The sequence below is a fragment of the Parasteatoda tepidariorum genome, chromosome 8 (genome assembly GCF_982258835.1).
Source record: "Parasteatoda tepidariorum strain Cologne lab strain chromosome 8, Ptep-v5.0, whole genome shotgun sequence".
Taxonomy (NCBI): Eukaryota; Metazoa; Arthropoda; class Arachnida; order Araneae; family Theridiidae; genus Parasteatoda; species Parasteatoda tepidariorum.
Genome location: NC_141762.1, coordinates 7867102 through 7890891, shown reverse-complemented (window position 1 = coordinate 7890891; position 23790 = coordinate 7867102). Strand labels below are relative to the sequence as shown.

Below are 23790 nucleotides of genomic sequence, written 5' to 3'. Positions count from 1 at the left end.
AATGTTCTCCTCGTTTATCGAAATACGTCCCCAAGTCTAAGATTCCAATAAAACTACGAAACTATAACCTTTTTTTAATAATTCTATGATATATATCACAAAAGATAGCACAAATTAAATTTCTGTCTGATGTGTTTGACTTTTAAAAGCTTTAATATTGTTTTTGAAAGCATATTTATATAATTTGATTATGAAATAAAACAGAACTATATGCAGTCCCGAATGATTACTTAAATCCTATACCTCAATGGTCTTTTCTTAACTTGCAATGGAGTATAATCAGGTGTCTGTCCAGGCCGAATTTACTACCATTTAGCAGTACCTTCACAAATTCAACTTAAGGAAAAACGGTAGTTTCACAAAATACTTTTTCTTAAAATTTTATTTTCATATCCCTTAATAAACAATAAATCCATACTTTTGTGTTGATTTTTTAATAAAATTTTTAATTTTTCACAAATGATATCTAAATTTTCATAAAATAGGTACCTCTCAGAAAAACCTAAACTGACCCCTGATAATCCATCACAATGACTGTACAATTAAATTTAGTAAAATAAAATCACCAATTAACATTAACTGTCTATATATGACATACAATGGCTGAGTGATAACGCGTTTTCAAGCCACAAGTCCTATCATCGGGCCAAACGAGGTTGACTCAACCTTTCATTCCTTCTGTGCGTTGATAAAATGAGTACCAAGCATGCTTGGGGACTAAACACCACAGATTCCTTGTTCGACACACAATCGAACTAGAACATCTGCTCCTGCACTCCAGAGCAAGAAATTTGAGATGAGCACAGTGGGCCTTTATTCTTCATGGACTGTCGTGCCACCGAGTCGAATTTATTATATATATATATATATACATAACTTTGACAAGTAGTTTTCAACAATTTATAATAGAAAAACAGGTAATTAATTTAATAAGTTCGTGCACCAAATAAAGAAGACAATGCATACATTTTTCTCCCCAGAGTCCCTAATTTTAGTTCAATCTTTTTCTTAGGTATAGTACTATTATTAGTTCTATTTTTATTACTATAAGTACTATATTTATTACTACTAATATCTTTAATACTATTAGTAAATCAGTTTAATACTATCTGCAGGCAAAACTAAAAACCTCTAAAGGGAAAAACGTTTATTCTTGCACATGATGTTGTTGTAAAAATAATTTTTTTTTTTAGTTTTTTTTGTTTATGAATCTAATTTTTCAATGATATGTGAAATGAGTGATAAAACATAAGCCTCCTCTTTTAAGGTTTACATTATAAAGTTCTTCGACTGTGCATTATTTTTAATTAAAAGTCATAACTAACTTCTAGACGTTTGTGACTTAGTGTAGTAGAAAACTGAATAAAACAGAAACTCACCATAAAAGAAATTGCTCTTTCCTGAACCATTTCTTCCCACTAGAAAAATTAAAAAAATTTAAATAAAAATTAAAGTATACAGTTTATAAAGCTATAAGGTCATGAAAATTGAGTTAAACAATTTAATTTTTATAATTTTAACACAGTAAAGGCATGTCAAACATATTTGAAGAAAAAAAAGTGCATTGAAATAGACATGTAATAAATGGTGATTTGGCAGAATAGCCAAATACTTAATAGTTGGCCAAAAAATTGACCAAATACAGAATGGTTGGGCCTGAATCACAAGTCCTTATTTATGATTCAATAAGTCATTATTAATTCTCATTAATAGTTCAATATTAATTACATACTATTTTTTTGCATCAATATGCTCAGTAATTATTAAAAAATACTGAAAACTTAGCTATATTATTGATAGGGGGTAAGGGAATAACACTGTAATCCATAAGAAATATAAAGCTGCAATGTTGGAGGAAAAAAAGATAAAGAGAAATAGAAAAAAAATCCTTTTTAATCTTAAAACAAAATTTCAATGCTAAAAATAATAGTTTCCAGAAAAAATATTCATGAAATAAAAAAAAAATATTATCTATCAGAAAGGCTTTTAAAAATGCCGTGCTGTCATGAAAATACCCAATAGAAGAAAAAATATATAAAAGACAAATTGAGAAATAAAAACTGATCTTGAACCTCGAAAGAAAACTTTAAAGAAAATTTAAGAAATTTCTATTAAAACTTTAGGTTTTCTAACTACCATATTTTCAAGAAAAAGTAAAAAAAAAAATCTAATAGATACCCTGTCATGGCAATTGAAACATAATAAAAACACCTATAAAAACAAAAGTTTTTTTGAAAAGAAAAAAAAAACTAGGACCAAAATAATAATTGTTCTTAATTTATTTTAAAATTTTCAAACTTCAAATACAGAGGATAAATTGTTGTCAGCAAGAATATATATAGAGATTCTTGCTGACAACAATAAATATATATAAATAAATATATAATGTTCGAATGATAAATATTTTTTTACCTACCAATTACATTATGACGAGAACTGAAAGGCTCGACTACAGTTTGCTCCCGGTAACTTCGAAAACCTTGTATGATGATCTGAAATAAATATGTTTTTCATTACATTTGCATCATGTGAATAATTTTATTACCCTATGCAATAAAAGCTGATGTGCAAATAAGTAAATATATCTGCCATAATAAACATATAAGATTAATATGAAAACCCAATACTACAATAAGATTTGAGACTTAAATGTCACAGTTTTTAAAATAGAAATTAAACAAAAACAGTTTTCCACAATAGCAAATTCCAGAGTAGCAGTGTATAAAAATTTTACATATAAACCCAACAGCAGTCATTAGGTATCACATGGTATGATAAAGATTTCTTCAATTATTTCCAGCTTAAAATTAATAAAAGTTATATTTACATCTAAAATATTTCTATTTCTCTTAAAACGTATTTAACAGTAACTTTTATATATCATTCCTTGTTTGCTATTGCTTACTTGTTTGCTATCTTTGATCCTGATTATTACTCTAAATTAAAAGATGAAAACTAAGAGGTATATTTTAATAAAAGTATTTTTGTAAAGAGGTATATGTTATAAAACTGTTTTATGATTACTTTTTTACAAAGCTCTGTATAAAACTGTATCCACTCAACATATGCAATTAAAATAATGAACTCAAAATTGTAAAACACCATTAGGGATTAACTTAAAGTATTATGACTAAACAATCTTTTTGACAAAAAAACATTTCTTGAGTTTTTATGCAAACCAAAAATCACAGGAATTTAAAATGCAAATTTGTAAGTGAAGTTGCTATGATAATTGTGGAAAATGATTAGGTAGTAATGATTAGAATAGAAAACTAAATCTACGTTAATACAATAAATTATTCAGGATTTTTACCATTGAGTACTTTTTGGTTTTGTTGTAATAATCTGATCCCCCACGGCAGAATCGCAATGACAAGCACCATTGTCACAGAACGTTACAGAGTTCTTGCATAATGAGTTTTCTTTTGAAAAGTGAAAATAATTATTTTCTTCAGAAGTTTACACGTAGTATTTGAATGATGCCTTTCAGTTATCACTTTTTGACATGCTGAATTTACACCATTAGTATCGTGAATCAATGTAATATTCTGATTGTATTTTCGGCAGTTATTGATATTGATTTTCATGTGGATTTTAAATATCCCAATATATTTCAAACAATATGGAAAATTCGAATCATGCGTTTGAGTACATACTTTTTTAAGGCAATGATTTTAATGAATTTTATGCAGTTACTGCTATTGATTTCTCCCTAGTTTTTAAATTCGATGTTTTTTATACAATATTATTTATTACAACAACCTAATCTTGAAACGAAACATGCATTTTAGGAGTCCGATTAGCATGATTTCGTTGTCAATCTTTTTTTCGACAAATATTACTATGGATTTCATGATTTTAAATTATTTTTTTTACTGTGATGAAATAATTTGTGCACACATCACAGATTGATATTATCGATATGTATTGCAAGGTATCGATAAACCTGTAAGAATATATAAATATGTGAGAGTAGAATCTGGCCGAAAAAGCTTAGAACATGATCGGATTATCAACAAAGAAATTAATGAATACCAGTTAAAGAAACAAACAATTAATGCAAATTGCGACGTGTGACTTTTAAATTGCAAGAAGAATCATAACGTAAATTTTTAAAACACATGAACACGAATAATGATTTGTGACTTTTAAATCATGTGTATACATTCCGGGTTGAGTAATTTCAAAATCGCATTAATACTTATCTATTATCGCATTCGTTATTTGTAAACCTGGTGAATATATGAACTGCGATGAATGTGTTTTTTATTGCAAGAAAAAGAATCACAACACATGAATTTTAAAACAAATGAATATGAAATTCAATTTTTATATTGTGTGCCATTAAATGTGCACATGGTCATGATTCTTACAAGATATATATGTGCAAAAAAAAAATTCTGCAAAAGGGTCACACGTTTAATAAAAATTTTAGAACCAGTTTTTTTTTTTTTCAGGAAAAATGTTATTTTGCTAGGATGATGAAGATTAAGATAAGCAACAGCAATTTTATTATTACAATTTTTGTGAATATACCATTTTCGCCAGGTTAATTTTTGCGAAATTACCAATAAAAGACGGTAAAATTCATCTGTATTAAGCTCTGTTAATAGACCAAAAGCATAAGTTTATAATTATTAAAATGTTGGAAATATTTCCAAATCGAGATTTCTCAACTCTACAACACCAATGCGCTAAATGGATTTTAAACTAGCAAATTTGAAGGAAAAAAAATATTGAAGAATTTTGCAGGGGTGGCTAGGAGGTATTTCCTTCTAGCTGTTTCCCTTTTTTATTGTTAGGGTGTTTTAGTTTCTCCTTGTCTCAGATCACGATAAAAAAAAATATTTCACACTGTTTGAAATTCATTTTTTGATTCTTTATATTTACTTTAAGTTTTGGCAGATTCTTAATATTTACTTTAAGTCTTGGCTACTTCAGGACAGCAGCCCGAAAGAAACTAAAGAAACATCACAGAAAGGGACAAACTCATAAGGTATAACTAAAAGCCACCCTCTGCATGTTTAATTTTAATTTTTCCCATTTGAAATCAATTCAGCACCTAGGCAATTATAGTTGACATGGCAGATCCCAACACAAAATAAAGCCCAAAACTGCAATGTACTACTTAAAATATCAAAAATATCACTTATACCAATACGTATATGCGCTTTATTTTCAAATCATAAACTCAGTAAAAAATTAACAAATTTACTTCTGTATTAATTCACAAAAGTGCTCATTAAGCAACATAATTCTTCACTTAACAAATGTGACCACTTAAACAAATGCGAAACATAACAAATGAAAGAAAATGAAAACGGGAGATGAAAATATTACACCAAAGTCAAAAATGTTTAGATGGAAATAAGTTTAAAATATAATTTAGAGTTAATAAAAATATAACCCTTACTTGCTTGATATGCATAGTTAAGAAATAGTTCAGCAAACATTAGTAAAATAATTTTACTAAAATTACAAAATAAAACGCAAACAGATCGGCAGGGCAAAATTTACTTTACGGCAATTTGTTTACGTTTGCAGCGGCGTCGTAAGTAGTAGTTGTAGTAAGTAGCTGTAATCTGGAGATATGTTTTCGATCTCTGTTTTAGTAATGCGCTTGTAGCTTTCATAGATAAATAGGGGATGACAACTTTAGGTGACATGATTTTTTAGAATCAGTTCTGTGCAGAGAAACGTTGCAAACATCTGATCTAATACATATGTATTATATTGTTGTTTATTTTTTACGTCGCACTAGAACTGCGCATTGGGATTTTGGCGATGGTCGGGGAAACATCCCTGAGGATATACCGAAGACATGCTATCACAATTTTGATCCTCTGCAGAAAAGGTGGCAACCCCGCTTTGGCAGCCTGATGACCAGTGCACGAAGTTAAGCCCTTCATGGTACAACAGTATAACGAGGATCAATACCGCACACCCTCGGTCTCTTCATAGACTGATTCAAATGGTCACCCACATGCCCACTGACAGCAGCCAGTGATGTTTGACTTCAGTGTTCTACTGGGAACCAGGATATATAACATATAACCTAATATGTATATGTAAACATCTAATATTCATATACAACTGAGAAGAAGATAGGGAATAGGGGAGGGAGTCAAGACATGGAACCGTTTTCATCAGATGGCGTATTCGAGCGTTGCAATCCCAAATTAATACTTTTGCATTAATTCCTTCTTTGAATAGAAATAAAGCTCAATATTGGGGCTAGAGGAATATGCTGTTTTATTTGCTTAATTTTAAATACTTAAGTTATAGTAAAATTTTTAAAATAATAAATAAGGTCTTTTACAGTTTTGGAATTCTTCTAAAACTATGTATTTAGAATTCGTTTTGAGGTGAATTCAATAATTAATAATGTGAATACAATAAATATTCAATCATTTAAGCAAAAACTCTAATGCAAAATAAGTTAACGTTATTTTTATAATATATAGTATTTTATCATGGTTTAAAAATTTAATACTTAAATAGTTATTCTGCAGCATTAAAATAATAACTATCGTAACGAATATAGCTTTATTGAAGAAAGTCTTTTTTTTTTTAACATATAAAAACATATTCGACACAACAACCATCATCAAAGCGAAAATGAATTGAAATAATCGTAACAGGTTTATATAAACCTTAAATACAACCAAAAATTATTCTCAACACACATATAACTCTCCAAACTAATCAGAAGTTCTTTTATCTTGATCACGTTACACGTTTTGTAAAATTCATGCTTGTGTGTCCACTCATTAGCAGATTTTATAAAACAAAAATATTCTTTTAAAAGGAATTAAGAAGTTTTATTTTAAATATTTTGCTATAGTACTTATTTTATTAATATTTGAAAATTTATTCATTAAGGAGATAACTCTGTACCTGTTCAGTTTCAAATAAATAACGTTATTTAAAAAACCACTTTTTTTTAAAACAATAATTTGAGCTATCTTCATGTACATGAAGAAAGCTCAAATTATTATTTTTTAAAAAGTGATTTTTTTTGTTAATGTTGAATCAAGAAAAATTATTATATTAATTCAAAGTTACATACATATTTATTAAAGTACACTAAGTTTTGAAAGTAGGATTACGTATATATGTGCATTATGTATTAATATTTATAAGACAAATAAAAAAATAATATCTATTGATAGGACGGCAGTTTTTGATTATGTTTACATAAAAAACCATTTGAACCCGGGTTTTATTGGATCTGCCTGTGGGTTGAAAACAATGAATATAAGCCTACACATACAGCTTGCTGCACTATTCGCTATCACATCGCTTGAATACGCCATCTGACAAGACCGGTTCTATGTTCATAAGAGTATATGGCGATATCTTCCCCTTTCTTAATATTTTTCGTATTAAATCATAATTTTTTTTTTTTTTTTTAAATTCCACGCTTTCTTTTAGAACAATGTTCAACGCAGTTTCCAGTTCCATACAGTATCCTAACCGAAAAGTTTATAATATATTTGAAAATCAAAACAGAAACTAACGTACTTCATTCTCCTACGACTATCCACACGCTGATAGGGAAAGAATGCGAAGTTTTGCCATTGACAGAGAGTTCTGCTCTGCGCCACCTGTAGCTCATTTTGATAGGCAAACAAGAGGCATCACAAGTGTGATTACTAAAGTTCAAAATTCGTGTGCAACAATATCGTAAAAAAAAAATACTCAGGATTTGAAAAAGAAAATGCTGGGAAATGATTTAAAAACAATCGAAATATGACTGGGATTAAAGATGATACCGTCACGAATTGGAAAAGCCAAAAAGTGATAACTCAAATAAAACTTTGCGTGTCGAAATACTATCGTAAAAAAAATTGGAATTTGAAAAACATGGAAATTGCAGAAAAAACTATCGGAGAGAGACGTAGACTTACGAAGGAATCATCGCGTCAAATAGTGACAACTTATATGCGTAAATTGTATTAAGTATATAGGAATTTGATAAACCTTGAGAAAAAGGTTTGATAATAATGTGGAATTATAATGGAGTTGTCCTTAATCGGACGAGTCACAAGTAATAACTTATGTCCAAAAATCACGTTGCTTAACAGTATCATATAAAACATATAGAAATCTGAAAAACCATGGGTAAATTGTCGGGTAAACTACATAACTGTATGTCTTATTATGTAGTTACTCATAGGGAAAAAAATTTCGGGCAGTGAGAGAAAAGCATGTGTCTTAATAATTTTCATAAGGAATATATCCTGAAAAATTTCGGTCAAATAAAAAATTCAGAGTAGCCAACCCTGCCTAATTTCACTGATATTTTTTATTAAAAAAAACAAACTTCTAAACAATACTTTGTACTAAACAAAATATGTCTTAGAAATAGTTTAACTGGAAAACACAGTAGGAAATGAACTCAAACAGCACATACAAAATTATTTTTTATTTTTCAGAACCAAAATGGAACATAAACAATATCTCCTCAGGACAACAATGATCATATCACAGATTTCTGAAAAGAAAGGAATGTTTTTTTTTTTTTACAAGTATCATTTTACATCTTTCTTTACTTCCAAATTAAACACCGCTCAAATAAAAATCTTAATTGCTTAAAATAATAATTTTAGATTGACCTATAAAAAACATATAAGGAGGAAAAAAGACTAATCAGCAAGCACCAAAGCAACAATCGAAGCATTGAATACAGGTAAGCCACAGGTATATAAAAGCACCTTTACTACACATCAATGGTACTTCCAAAAGGCCTAATCTTTTTCTTAATTATCCCCTATGGGTGGTATTCCCTACACTAGGAAGCGTTGCGTTTTTCCCATCACAGACGTTTCTGGGTTTATGTTTATTCAATTTATTTGGCACCATTTGGCATAATGTGACAAAAGCACTGACAGGCTCACAAACTGTGAACAGTAAGAATGAGGGGAAAAATGAGTGAAAATAAACACAATCAAATTAAACTTAGATTTAGTATTTAAAATTACTACAAAGAACTTTTCAAAAAAGGGAATAAACATGGAATTAAGCGGTAATAAAAACATAAAATAAATGCTAGAAGAAGAATCATAGAACAATTATTACCCTGTCTTGAGTAAACTGTCTTCAAAAATTAAATATAAGAAATTAGCAAAAGAAACTTATAATCGCAACCCAAACGAGAATAAAGTAACAAAATTAAAGACGTACCATATGCAATAAACCTAAATCAGGATTGCGAAATGAGCGATTTATTCTCAACTACACACGACCCTGTTACTTTTATTAATAATGTATTTAAAAATAACAGAAACAAACTTTTCATTTTAAATACTCCAGAATTAACTAATATGTAATGAAATTCAGAAGATTTGAGCTCATACTTTACATAATTCATTTCTTCTGCTGAAAACAAAACCATAAATTTGAAAATATTGAATCGCCTAATAACGCTTTGCGGTTTGTCTGTATTTGTGATTGTATTAAAAACACCATCTATTGGTTTGTTAATGAATAATTTCGTGTTCCTGAATTTCTTAATGATTTCATTTGTGTCTTATTGCTTTTTAAAATGGGTTGATTAAAACTAATGACTACTATTTCATTTTACAGGGGGTACCCTAAAACACTATTGTTATAAGATGATTTACGCAGCCAAATCTCAAAATACAAAACAATATTTAATACTTGAAACAATATTCAAAGTTCTAAATAAAAAACATTTTTTAATACTTTTCTGCTGTTAGATTGAAATGTTCAAATAACATCAAGTCTAAAAACTCAGAAAATTAAGTCACTGATTTGAAGGACCAGTAACCAAAAGACACTAATAGTCTGTACACATTTTCATTTGTCCATATACCTGTCTTTTTAAGTTAAAAAAAGTGAATTTATATGAAAAATTATAATAATGGGTTTGTGTAATGTCACAATTATGATGAAATATGCTCTTTTGTGACAAAAACACTGACCAAAACATAAAACTGAAAATCAAAATTCCTAAACAACATGCCATCTTTTTACATTGATTGCTGGTCTGGAGGACTATTGCTAATTTCTTTCAATGGACCACAGTTAATTTCGAGCTGACATTGAATAAGGTTATCAATATTTTAAATACAATCTCCTTTCAAAGTATCATAAACTTCACAGTAAAATATTTCATCTGAAAATATTTACCTTTATAATACATTCTAAATGATACAGAACTGAATTTTGGGATAACCAAAAAGAACAAAAATTTAGAAATATAATTGTTTGGTCTTTCTCAAATATATTTATATCTAATGAGTGTGTCATTTACAGTATTCATTTTTTTTAAAAATTTAAATTCTTGATTTGTTATGGATGAAACAATGCAGAGATATATTACATCTGTAACACCAATTTTTTTAAAAATTGCATGTTTGGAAAAATATTGTTCATAGCATTTAACTTGTAACTAAGAGTAATAAAAGAATTAGAAAAGCTTTTAAAAAATGTTGCTCCATTTTGACAAAAAAATTAAATTATGCTTAATTTTTGTTACAGACGTAAAATTTACCAATTCAAACTCTAAAATAACCAAAATTACTTTTTTCCGTACATACATAATTATAGTATAATGTTACCAAAAATAATAAAATTGGATTAAATGTAGATATTATTTCATTAAATATTAAAATGGAGTATTTAAATAAGATCTTTATTTCACTTAGTCCCAGAGAAAAAATTAAACATGAGTTATGAGTTGAAAACGGAAATATTAATTAAATGCTTATAAAAATATGATAAGTTTGTTAAAGTTTCAAATTTTGGCTATTTTTTTTTTTTTTAAGGAATTGCCCAATTACATTTAACCTACTGAGATTTTAAACTTAATTATTTTTCTAAAAACACTTTTATTCCTTAAAAAAAAAGAGCACTTTATATAAACCCTGAAATTGTACGTGACCATTAACTCTTATAATTCATAATCACATAACTTTCAACTTCTACGAATATTCTGTAAAATTTATATTTTAAATGGCAGCAAAATGCATGGTTTTTTCTTTTGAATTCTTGTTTTTATAAATTTAATTTAAAATGAATTTGATCACCACTACATATAAATAAAATAATGACAAATATAAATACATGATAATCATACATTGGTGTGCTTATTCTCAGGCAAAATAAAATAAAATAACAATTGTAACTCAGTTCACAACCACTATAGGAAAGATTGAAAGTTTGCATTCATTTACACCCAATGTCTCATCTGTTGTTGTATGGAGTGACGTATGTAGCAGGGAAGATGCCTTTCTTAGTCCCAATCTTTCCTTTCCACCAATTCTTATCCGAGCGGTTAAGCACGGTTATGACATCACCTCTTCTTAATTCCAACTCACCACTCTCTTGCGGTCTGAAGTCATACAGAGCTTGAACAAGGTACTGTGGGGGTATATTAACAATGAGTGACAATTTACATGTTGTTTGATAATATTTCTACAATAACACATTTTCTTTGCAAAATTTACACGTAGTTTAAAGAGAATACTAAAAAAAAAGAGCACAAAGAAAGCTTTGTGTTTACTGAAATGACTGATTTTGTCAGATTTACGCATTAGTTTTTCAATTTAAGCGCCACAAGTTATAGTGGTGTTTTGATCAGTATGTATATCCCTCCAGAGCTGTAATTTACTTTTTAATTTTCCCCATCCTTTTATACACAGTAAAAATAAATATTATTTGGTTTATGATTATTTAGCTTATGATAACTTTCTGCACTTAACAAAAAAATATTAAATATTATTAATCTGTGAGTTTCTGGTCATAGCAGTGAATAAAAAATTTATAATATTTTAATATATTTTATGAATATACAAATTACATATAAAATTTTTTAATTTTATCTAACTCAGGTTATAGCTTCACTTGTCACATTACGTCTACTCCACTTTACTAAATGGATGGAGCTTGTACAAGGAGAATTGCAGGCTATTCTGCATACAGTGAAAGCCTTATGCACTTACATCTTAACATACAGTAAAAAAAATCTGAGGTTATTTTTTAAATCATTATGAAAAAGATTTTTTTACTCAATTTACATATTATTTTTTCCACAAATTCGATTTTAACAAGTGAGAATCAGTGTCCAATTCATACACTGAATTTACCCAAAATTCAACATTTCGAATTTAAAAATAGAAGACTTTATACACTCAATCAACCTGTACAAGAGAAAATACTGTGCAATGATGCTGGATTGGGAAAGATGCTAGATTTATTTATGCATCTTCAAGCAATTGCAAAATGCTTTATAAAAATGAAATTTTTTTTTTAAAAAAAAAGAAGAAAAAGGAAATATACCTCTTCTTTCTGAATATCCCTAAGTTTCACATCATGAGATCGACTAACAGTGGCAGTTCGATGATAATCAATCAACTCATTCAGAGAATTGAATTTCTTCACCCAAAGAAAGAATTTTCCTTGAGTGTCTCTCAACACTTTGAAATGTTGCACTCCTTCTCCACATCTAAAAGATTTTAAAACTAATTATAAATGATAATCATTCAGAAGATTCACTACTCATGACATCATTATTTAAAAAATCATTATTTAAAATTAATAATTTCAAAGTAACTTACTTTACAGAAAGAGAGAAGTCCCCAGGAGAGCTTTCACTGACACGGATCAAAAATGCTCCCTCGTGTTTCGTCAATAAAAGTTTTTCAGCATCAGCCCTCGAGATACGACCATGGTACCAGCTGCAAGAAATAAAAAAAAAAGAGCTCATTTCAATTATCATCCCGTAAATACTCAAGATGTATCCAGTTTTCAATGAGTGTTCAGAAAATAGGATGAAATCTTGGGCTCCACCACTCTCTTTATTCTAATAAATTTGAAATTGAGGCTTCACACAATAAAACTATTGGGTCAGTTCTATAGCAAACAGCAACTAGGGCATGCTCTGAATCTTTAAAGTGGTGACAACAGTTGGCTTATTTAAACAGTTGAAACAGTTTTAATCTTATACAATGGAGTGAAGATATTCTGTTTTTCTCTCCCTCTCTTTTTTTTGTTTGGTAAATAGCCAATTTTCAGTTAAATAAAAGTTTTAATATCACACCTTTATTTAACCTATAACTAGACTAAAATTATCTTTAGTACAATTATATAGGTTTCTAGATCTGCTAAAAAGCAAAACTCAAGTAGATTAAAGTTAATTGACAAAAAAAAAAGAAAAAAAAAAGGAATCATAGGTACAGTGATGGGCTTTAAATAGCAACATCAGATTAATAACAAACAAACAATAGAGTTGAGTCCTCACTTCATAATGAATCAATGAAAAACTCGTGAGTTGTATCTTGTGAACCACGTGTAGCAATTTGAAAAGCACCTCATCATCTCAACTCGGGCCCATCCTTAAAAATGGCTCTGTACTCACATCTGTCTCTTCTGAAATTTGGTTGGGTGTAAAATAACGATTCTAATTGATTTTTCGGTGAAATTTTTTATAGTTTTTGTCATTTCAAGATGTTGAAGAACACTCAGAACGAGCATAGTCTTCAACACTCATCTAACCACGCTTGAAACACCCAAAAACTTATTTATAGTACATAGCATACCTATTTAAAGCCTGTTGAAATAAGCATCTGTAGAAAATTTTTCAAGTAGGAAACAAAATTTCAAACACATTCTTCGTTTTTATATTTGCCATGCGAAACAAAATAACAGTAAGAGAAACATGACCCTACGCTCAAACATAAATCTACAAACTGACCAGCACAGTAGGTCTCCACTAACTTCATCTACAAATGGCATTATGAATTTCGTTTTTGGGTCCCCTCTAGTATATTTGACCTTTAAATAATTAGAAACAACTTTTATCATTTAGTTACATGATATATACATATTTTTTTAGAATTTCCAATTTTTAATGATGCTGGGGTCCTCAGTGAATTCGTGGCCACCCTGAATTTGATAATTACACTCTATGATAACCATACTTGAATAACCAAAAAAGTTACTTACTCATGATTTTTCATTTCTATGTAGTTACTAGGTATGAAACCTTCTTTGCCATCAAGTTCAGCTCTAAACCAGTCTGAGTCTTCAATATTTAATATCTGTGGTTTTTATTTAAAAAAAATTATATATATCATTATATTTGAATATACAAAAGAAAATTTGAAGTTAAACTTTCAAATTTATTTATTAAGAAAATGGAAAATAAGTATCAGTACAGACATAAATACAGTAATAATAATAGTGAAAAATCACCTTACATACAATCATATTGAACAGAAGAAAAATATTTTCAGATAATATTTGTAACTTAGTTTCTGTTGCTTTTTGTACTTTATGATGACAGAACTTTCATCTTTTTTAAAGAATCATATTAACAACTAGATTAAATCTCTCTTTTTTTATGAATGCATTTTTCATTTTCACGTAAATAGCGTTTTAATTAAATGCGCCCATCAAAAAATTTTATTATTATATTGCAAATAACACTAATTCGATCGTTTTAAAACTTCAGAAACTTTATCCCTCAGAAATTCTACTGACATTTTTAAAAAAATGGTTACTTTATTTTGAGAAAAGAAAGTGTAACTGCTGATGCAAATATTGAAGAAGAAAATGAGGATTAGTTACAATTTAAGGAAAATACCTCAGACATTACGACGATTTTTTATTTTATTTTTTATGCATCAGTTGCTGAAAAGGTTGAAACCTGTGATGTGACCAGTCAGTACAGAAAATGGTTGCAGAAGATAAAGTTATTGTGCCACTGATGAAAGCAGTGAAATAGAAGAACAATGAGTACCAACATCTGCCGAAAGCTTTGAATTAATTCCGAACTTTCTGCATTCATTTGAAACTTACAGAAAATGAACAACAATCTGTTACAAATATCAAAAATTTATTATTTGTGCTGAGAAGAGTTTCAAGTCAAAACTTTAAACAATGACAATGAAATGTGTAGTCATTTTTTTCACATTAGTCTTCCTTTTACGTTTTAAATATTTTTTTAATGAGTGCAACATAATTTATCAATTAAAATTTTTAATTTTAATTTATTATCAACAATTTTTAATTATTAATTTTCAAGTTCATTATTTATTACTTTGTGTACATTTTCTAATCATTATTTGATATTTAATGGTCACCTAGATTTGATATTTCTTGCATCTATTAGTCATAATGAATAAGATTATTCATTGCAAGCTAAACTATTGCCATGAAAGACCATCGATTGAGGTTCTACTCTATCACTGAAATTTGAAATGGAATAATTTTTTGGTATTTTCAATTGGTTTATGATTTTTTTTAAGAAGGTCTAACAATTTCATTAAAATCTAAATCCATAATTTACAGTTCTATAATTAAAAAAACAAATAATTAAAAACATTTTAAAAATTAAAATAAGTAGAATGCAAATGGATAAAAATATTAAAGAAGCTATTAAAATTTTTTTTCAAAAGTTATAATAGATTGTTAATCAGAAAATCACATTTTATAAATATTATTAATTTTATTTCTAATGGTTAAGTTACAGAATACCAACGTACCACAAAAAGAGAACAATTTAAAAATAACAGAAAGATGATGATGAGAAAATACGATTAATAAGCATTGATGTCCTTCATTTGAATTAATATAATTCATTTGAATTGAATTAATTTGTTTTTACATCTAAACATTTATAATAGTTTTTTATGACTTTATTTTAAAATGGAATAGGTAAATGTGATAAAGGTAATTGGACCCTCTCATTAAAAATATTGTTGCTAATTTATCAAAGCAAATGACATTGATAATAAAATTAATGGTATTTTTTTAAAGATAATAATTTGCTCAAAAATCAGTTTTATACATAAATTATTTGTATGCATCATATTATTACATCAGTTGATATTGATTATTTAAAAGATTAAGAATTTAGTAGTTACTTATAAGTAACAAGGCAAGAAAAAAAAATTGATTGTCATATTTCTGAACATTTCCAGAGATATTTATCATATCAGATATACTTATTACAGATACTCAAATGATGTATATTATTAATTTCTATGTATATGTCTAACATTTATTTGATACTAATATAATGATTTATATTAAGTACTTTACAAATATTTATCTAATATATAATGAATATTTTACAGACATGCTTACTATTACATAAATATTTTACTAATATTTATCTGATTTATATGGAATGTTTATCAGATGTACCAGGAGGTGCTATTGAAAATTAATGACCGATGACATTACTCTTTGTTTCATTAAGGTCTCATCGAGTAATCCAGGGATTTTAACCACTGAATTGTTATGGCCCTCCTGAGAGTAACTTAAAACCAATTTTACTAGCTGTTTAGTTACCAGGTACTTTTAAGTTACTTATAATATAGATAAATTAGAGTATATTAGTAAATTTGAGCTTATTTATTTTTATTATTTTTTAAAAAAAAATCACAATAGTTTAAGGAAAAACTAAATTTTTTTATAAGAATTAAGGGGGGGGGGCAGAAATATGGAAACCCTAAGTGAGGTCTCTCATGCCTGGCACTGAATGTTACACTTTTGCAAAAAAAAATTTTTTTATTATTTCTCCAAAATAAATTTTTTCATACACTAGATTACTTCAAAAGACAAAGATCTATTTTTTTGTAAATGCTTTATACTGTAATAATTTTGTCATCAGTCATTTTTATTTTCGTTAGCACCTGAAGTGTGAAGAATAGAAAATGTATAAATATTTATAAAATATCTGTACATTCATCAGAAGTAAGGATAAAATATTTGACATACATTAAATAAATATTTGTAAAATATGGTATACATCAAACATTGATAGAATATCATTGGAAGATATCCATCCTACATCTTATGTTCTTTAAAAAAAGTCTGATTTTACTCTAAAAAGATTTTGGGGGAACATTGTCTTTGAAATTTTTCACATATTTTAAGAATATTATTGACAATAGCCATCGAACCATACGTCACGACCCATATATATATTTCAAAACATCTGACTTTTGACGCTAAATAACAAACCGAAAAAAGTATTGAAATGAATATTTGCTTGGAAGAAGTTTCGATGTTATTGTTACTTGAGATAAGAACGGGAATACTGCATACATTTAACCTCAGACGTAATTATCGATAACCCAAGAATGTATTCATAAGATATTCTATATTGACACCAAATATTACAACACTTTATTCTATTCCACTAATTTCTTTGCTATTAATAATTATAAATTGTCATGGCAAAACACTAAGTATTTTCTAAATCAGTTGAAATAATCTTATCTTATAATCAGAAATATTTACCTTTAAAATTTGCCCCTTTCTAAAACTCATTTCATCCTCTGCAGTTGCATCAAAATCATGCTTAGCAATCGCTTCCATATCAAATTTAGTAAGTAAAACTTCTGTTGCATGCACAAAGCAGAGAAAATTTAGTTATAGATATCAGGACCACAGTTGGAAAAAAACAAATCATGAAAGCGTATATCCGTCAAATGCATAAGCAGCCAAGAACAAAAATGAGTCATAATTTTTGACACATCGCAACCCTTACAGGAATGTACACAAAGCTGATAAGTTAATATCATTTATTAAACTCAAAAAATGTATAATGTAATCAGGGAAACCAATAAGAAACTGCATCATTTAAAATAGCTAAAAGAACAGTTAAAAATGTTTATTCAATGTTGATGATCAATAAATTCCAATTTTTTCCTTCGTGGCGATTCTGTAGCACATTTGTAAACATGAAACCTGTAGTTGTAGTACTACTAGAATTAGAGATATGACGAAACTAATGAGATTGAGAAGCTGACAGGGCTTGCGTCAATTATGAATGATGTTTTCAACACTAGGGTGCGCTATAAACTTTGTGTTTTGATGTCGTGATCTTTGAACGCGATCTTTGTGTTTTGATATTGCAGTTGTAGTTCATTACGTTGCACTAGAGCTGGCACACACAATTTGGCCATCACAATTTTGATCCTCTGCAGAAGAGCTGGAAACCCCTTCTTCGGTAGCCCAACGACCTGCACGCGAAGTCGAGCACTTTACGGAAGAACAGATTAACGAGGACCAATACCGCACACCCTCGGTTCTTTACGTAGACTGATCCAAGTGGTCACCCACCCGTACACTGAGCGCACCCAGTGATATTTGGCTACGGTGACACCAGATAGACTATCCCACAAATCTTTCTGTTTTTCTCATTATCATTATTTTCGATTAACATTCCCAGCTATTGTAATTCCCTTATTTTATCTCGATCGGAGGTACGTGCCTTAGTAGCACAGGAACTCCGTTGCTACAACGCAACACCCCTCGCTCTTGACTTCGGTGATCTGCCGGGAACTGCGTATTAACGATCAGTCCGCTGCGGGACCTTTGTGTTTTGAGAATCTCTTGAGTAGTATTTCTTGCATACGTGTTTGTTTCCTGATTTATTATTTGTGTTTTAAAAAAGAATCGTTATTTGATGCTCTGGCATTTCATAACTTAAGAATCGTCATTAAAAAAAAAATCGTTATGAAACACTTTTTGCCTGGGTCAGCAATGGTTGATTGACCCTGTAAGGAACTTTTCATTCATTCGAATAATCAAATTTTCACGAACTTTAAGTGGGAATCTTGAGGGTGACTTCAAATATTCTTGTTAATCAGTGCTATCTGTTAATTAAACTACGAGATTGGAATCAAAAATACATAATATTTAACATGATAAAAAACCACTGTAATTAAGAAATCATTGCTTTAAAAAATGGTTAGATTTGAAAAAACTACTGCATATAAATTAAGCTAAATAACTTTTAACGACAATATTAAAAACTATCGATATTTAATTTGGCAATATTAAAAACTGCTTACTTCACATGCTTACTTCATTAAAAACTTCACATGCTTTCCCCATTAGCGTGTGGAAAGTCATAGAGGAATGAAGTATGTTAGTTTCTCTCTTGATTTTCACATAGATTAAAATCTTTTAACTTGAAAAACTATATGGAACTGGAAACTACATTAAACATAGTTCTAAAGAAAAGTATCATAGAAATTTTAAAAAATAGTTTTATTAAATAAAAAGGAAAAATATTAAGAAAAAGCAAATTATCGTAGTACATTCCTATACAACTGAAAAGAGGAGGAGAGGGAAGGGAGAAGGGCTAAAGGCATGAAACCGGTCACTCCCCAGATGGCGTATTCGAGTGCTGCGATCGCGAATATTACCGAAAATTATTAATTTCAAATTAACATTTTATTTTTGTTTTAGTTGAAAAGAAGTAATAACTTTCTTGACGTTTGGAAAATTATTGAAGCCTAACACGGAATATAAAAAAAATGCGTATATGCGAATATAAAACACAAAAAAGCAAATTATGAATTTTATTGTATTGTTTTTTTATTATTTAGTTGTAGTAGTTAATTTACGTCGCACTAGAGCTGCACAATGGGCTATTGGTGACGGTCTGGGAAACATCCCTGAGGATGATCCGAAGACAAGCCATCACAATTTTGATCCTCTACAGAGGGAATGGCACCCCCGCTTCGGTAGCCCAACGACCTGCGCGTGAAGTTGAGCACTTTACGGTAGAGCAGTTTAACGAGGACCAATACCGCACACCCTCGGTCCCTAAGCAGACTGATCCAAGTGGTCACCCACCCGCACACTGACCGCAGTCAGTGATGCTTGACTTCGGTGATCTGTTGGGAACCGTGTCTTAGCGATCAGTCCATTGCGGGACAGTTACTTAAATGCAATTACATCTTTGTAATAAGAAAAAATAAAATTATTTATTTAAAGGCAAGGACAGCATTTGGTTGCCATTAGGAAATCAGAATCTCCGTTTCTTCTAATCTTAAGCTAACTGTAATCTCAAGCTGCCTGATTTTTAGGTCATATCCGGTTAAAGTGAAGGCAGCGTCATCTACTGTACAAAATACAAACTAATGGGAAGCACAAGTCGCGGGGTACTCGATGCCAGCTGGCAACAATGAATGCTAAAACTTTTATATTTTCAATTTGGCTCCGACTCTGACTGGAACACTTGTTTTGATTTGCTGAATTAGAAAACAAACTCAAATTATTAATTGTCTTTCTATACAAATGAAAATTTCTCAAATGCTTTTTAATAGTTCAATTATAGGAATCATAAATGTTTACAGCTGTGGTTATGTTTTATAGTAATTACTGTGTTACAAATTATTTTCCAGTTGCGTCTAAGTATTAACCAAGATGATGTTCAGATTTACGGAAAAGTAAAGTATGTATCGGTTTTGGAAATAGTTTTTAAATTATATTCGAAGTTTTTTTCTTGTAAACGATTGCTGCGAAGCAAAAGAAAAAAAAAAACGTTTCATTACAACATGAATATTTTTCAAACTTATGAATAAAATTATTTGATATTGCTTCATTAATATGTTTCAAATTTATTGTTGAATTTCGTGAATTGTATGCATTGCTGTATGCTTGTTGTTTCTTAACATTTGGAATAATAAGTCGTAGTAATAAAGTCCTTTTTATTATTTTTGGTTGGACTTGGTATTTATATATTACAGTATTTTAATGCAACCATACCTCTTAGACTTGTGCACTCATGCAGCTTACAAGTATTGTCATAAGGAAATAGCATGAACTTTTAAAGGATATCATAAAAAGGGAGAGTGAACAATTTGCTAAAGGTATAACATTTCTAGTTATAGCTTGTGAATACTTTAGTATTATAATTTATTGCCTCAACTACAATCGCCATGGGGCCAAATAGATTATAAACAAGTAAATTAGGGGGAAAAAAAAGACATGCAGAGATTTACCCAGGGAGGGGAGGTTATGAGTAATACTCTATGAATTGGCCCCTTTCTATGTTTCTTTTTCAGTTTCTCTCCGGCTGCTGTTCGAAAGTATCAAAGACTTCGCAATTATTCTGTCACAGATCACTATATGGAAATCTTCCCTTTTGCTCGGTATTTATTCATTAGTTCTTGCCCGTGGGTCCTTCTATGTTTAATCAACCAGAAAATTAAGGATTTGACATACATAATCTCAGAATTTGATGAAACTTTATAATTATTATTATTTATGCAACAAAACACACGTACAAAAGTTTTTATACTTATTTCGAATAGTTTTTACTTTACAAGCCGGTAAAGTTTTTGGAGTTTCTGTTGATCATGCCATTCGCGTGTAGGGTGCCATCCCCTTTGCAGAGGATCAAAATTGTGATGGCATGTCTTCAGATCGTCCGCAGGGATGTTTCCCAGACCGTCGCCAATAGCCCATTGTGCAGCTCTAGTGCGACGTAAATGAACTACAATTGTTGATCATGCCAAAAAAACACAATTTTTTCTTTTTGTGGAAAATTAATAGTTATTTTTTGTTCATCAATAATTTTTTGTAATTTTTTTAAATATCCTTTAATATGTAAACAACCTTAAAAAAATAAAATTAAACTGGTAAGATATAATTATATAATTAACAGGTAATCCATAATGGATTATCTGTTAATTATATCCATTATTAAAAAGATGTTTCTGAAATGTTATCTAGGAACTTCATTTTTCATGCTATGTGTAATAACTTCAAAAAGGAAGAAGATAATTGTAAATTTTTTTTTATTTGTGAGCTAGAAACTTTGTTTTAAAATTTAAAAAAATAAAATTTATGGCTTTTGCTCCTTTTCATTATTTTTCTTTACTTCATGAGTAAAATTTTCTTACAAGCACATTTTTAAAAAAAAAAAGTTTTTTTGAAATTTAAAATAAAGTAAAATTATGTAAATTTGGTTTAATTAAGTTGAAAAGGTATAAAGTTAAAAAAAACAATTAAAAAATGATGTAGGAAAAATGTAATTAAAGTAGTAAGTATGTATGCATGGCTTGATAAAAATTTCTTAGTAACTTTTTTAAATGAAGTATAAAGTCTCACACAAATATTTTCGGAAGATTAAAAATTAATAATCTTTTTGGTTTCTTGTCATTTTATTTTATGTAATACACAGAGAAATGTAAAATTAAGTTTTAAATAAAATTAAAAATAAACACACCTTCTCTTAAAACTATTAAATGTAAATACTATTATGAATTTCAAATTGAACTAAATTTTTTAAGTAAAATTCAATGAAATATTGACATATAATAACATTTACGAAATATATAACAATTAGTAAATAACATTTCACAAAATTTACTTGAATACATAAATACTTACCATTTTAATTATATTTTTACTAGATTGTTTACACATTATAGTACATTAAAAAAAGTTATCAAAATTTGCTGCTAAGCAAAAATTTTTTAATTTATTTTCTATAAAAAGACAGATTTCGCTTCAATGATGCAATCAACAGAAATTTTGAAATTTCAAAAACTTTAACAGCCCATAAAAATAAAACATTTTGAGATAAAAAAAATTATATTATTGGAGAAAAATAATCAATTTGCATAAAAGGAATAAATTTACCAAGTTTCCATCAAAATTTGAGATTATGAGTGTTGCAGGGCTAAAGAGAATAGAACGACTAGTTCACTCCTTTAATGAAACTCTCGCCGCGCCAAACCTCTGATTTTCACCTGTGACGTCACGATGGCGCTAAGCTTGAGCTTTTACTTTTAAAGCGAATTGTTCGGTCTAACTAGCTTTACCTAATATTGGATCATTCATTTTTGTGACATATTCCAAGACATTCTTTATTTCCTATAATGATTTTTCTCAGTTTTGTGAAGTGAATTACAAAAATTTAGAATTATTTATTAAATGCCAGTTTGTGCGATTGCAACTTACAAAAATTCTGATAGAAACACAAAAGGAAAAAATATAATTTTCCATGTGTTCCCTAAAGTAAATGAACAACTATGTAAAGAATGGCTTCAACATTGCAAACTAAATGACCCAGTTAATATTAAATATGAACGAATATGCAATAAGCATTTCTTAAAAACAAGATTATGAAGATGTTGTGAGAAATCGTTTGCCGGGATTTCCGATTAGAATGATTTTAAAATTGCTCTAATTCTACCAAGTGCTCTCTTATCTAAGGGAGGACTAATTGTTCCATCAGCAGCATGGATGGAAGTGTGTCAGGAATTAGAGAACATTTTTCAAAAGTCTGCATGGGACAGAAAATCAAAAAGTGTCATCAAAGAATTTATAAGTGAATTCGAGGGACGATATCCCGCAGTCAATAAAACAGCAATATGCTTATTTTGCATTTCAGAACTTTTATAAGAATTTGCCATCTAAATTGAAACCATCCAGCTATTTCAACAAAAAAAAAGGCAGACGAAAAAATCAAAAAATAAATAAGTCAAAGAAAATAAAAACTTAAATGAAAAGTATAGATAATTAATAGTTAAAATTCTCCTAGTTTCATAACGTAGTTTTTAAAGTAGTTATTCTAGATATTTATTTTTTTTAAAATTATAATATTATTTTTTTAATATAATTATATTCTTTTAAATTTAAATATCTATAAACAATTGTAAAATTTCTAATATTTTTATGAACCTAAATTATTATTTTGTTCGAATAATTAGTGTTTAAGGTTGTTTCCTAATGATTAAGTATAAACAAATTACCATTAGCAGCATAATTTAAAATCAAATTTAACCTAACTTTACAAATTATTGTTATCGAACAATATGTAGTTAAAAAAGTGTCAATATATGCATTGAATTTTTTTTTAATAATAAAAGTTAAAACTGAAAATTTTAAAATAAAGTATTTATAGCGTCATTTACGACAACTACTAAAATATTTTTATTAGTTTAAAATGTTATTTAGTTTAATATGTTGGCCAAGAAATTTTTTTAAAACTTTGTTTTTGAAAGG

At 28.7% G+C, this 23790-nt stretch overlaps 3 protein-coding genes across 5 annotated transcripts in view; 1 reads left to right on the top strand and 2 right to left on the bottom strand.

Moving 5' to 3' along the window:
• The window catches only part of LOC107450469 (structural maintenance of chromosomes protein 3), a 63458-nt gene extending 57855 nt beyond the window's left edge, over nucleotides 1–5603 (bottom strand). Inside the window, exons 1-3 of the mRNA XM_087149776.1 lie at nucleotides 5414–5603; nucleotides 2417–2492; nucleotides 1380–1418 (exon numbers count right to left, since the gene is read on the bottom strand). Of these exons, the coding sequence (XP_087005902.1) occupies nucleotides 1380–1418; nucleotides 2417–2492; nucleotides 5414–5428 (130 nt within the window). The 5' untranslated portion in view covers nucleotides 5429–5603. The remainder of the gene's footprint in view (nucleotides 1–1379; nucleotides 1419–2416; nucleotides 2493–5413) is intronic.
• A 2807-nt stretch (nucleotides 5604–8410) lies between these two features.
• LOC107450481 (growth factor receptor-bound protein 2) lies at nucleotides 8411–18082 on the bottom strand. The gene is made up of 5 exons (XM_016066282.5): nucleotides 17278–18082; nucleotides 13972–14066; nucleotides 12585–12704; nucleotides 12307–12472; nucleotides 8411–11388 (listed from the first exon to the last, which is right to left on the bottom strand). The coding sequence occupies exons 1-5, from the start codon at nucleotides 17353–17355 to the stop codon at nucleotides 11212–11214; spliced, it is 636 nt and encodes a 211-aa protein (XP_015921768.1). The 5' UTR covers nucleotides 17356–18082; the 3' UTR covers nucleotides 8411–11211.
• Nucleotides 18083–19899: 1817 nt separating this feature from the next.
• The window catches only part of PAN3 (Poly(A) specific ribonuclease subunit PAN3), a 43172-nt gene continuing 39281 nt past the window's right edge, over nucleotides 19900–23790 (top strand). For 2 of the 3 annotated variants that reach the window (XM_016066281.4, XM_043044454.3), the window contains exon 1: nucleotides 19908–20227. The gene's annotated coding sequence lies outside the window, so the exon portion shown is untranslated. Of the gene's footprint in view, nucleotides 20228–23790 lie in introns of all 3 variants that reach the window. The other variant, XM_016066280.4, reaches the window with a different exon arrangement.

Excerpts from the sequence above, each read along its gene's own strand:
- LOC107450481 (XM_016066282.5), bottom strand. The coding sequence starts at position 17,355 with ATGGAAGCGATTGCTAAGCATGATTTTGATGCAACTGCAGAGGATGAA. Across the intron at positions 14,067-17,277 it reads GAAAGGGGCAAATTTTAAAG|ATATTAAATATTGAAGACTC; the intron begins GTAAATATTTCT and ends TAAAAACCACAG. Across the intron at positions 12,473-12,584 it reads GACTTCTCTCTTTCTGTAAA|ATGTGGAGAAGGAGTGCAAC; the intron begins GTAAGTTACTTT and ends AAAATCTTTTAG.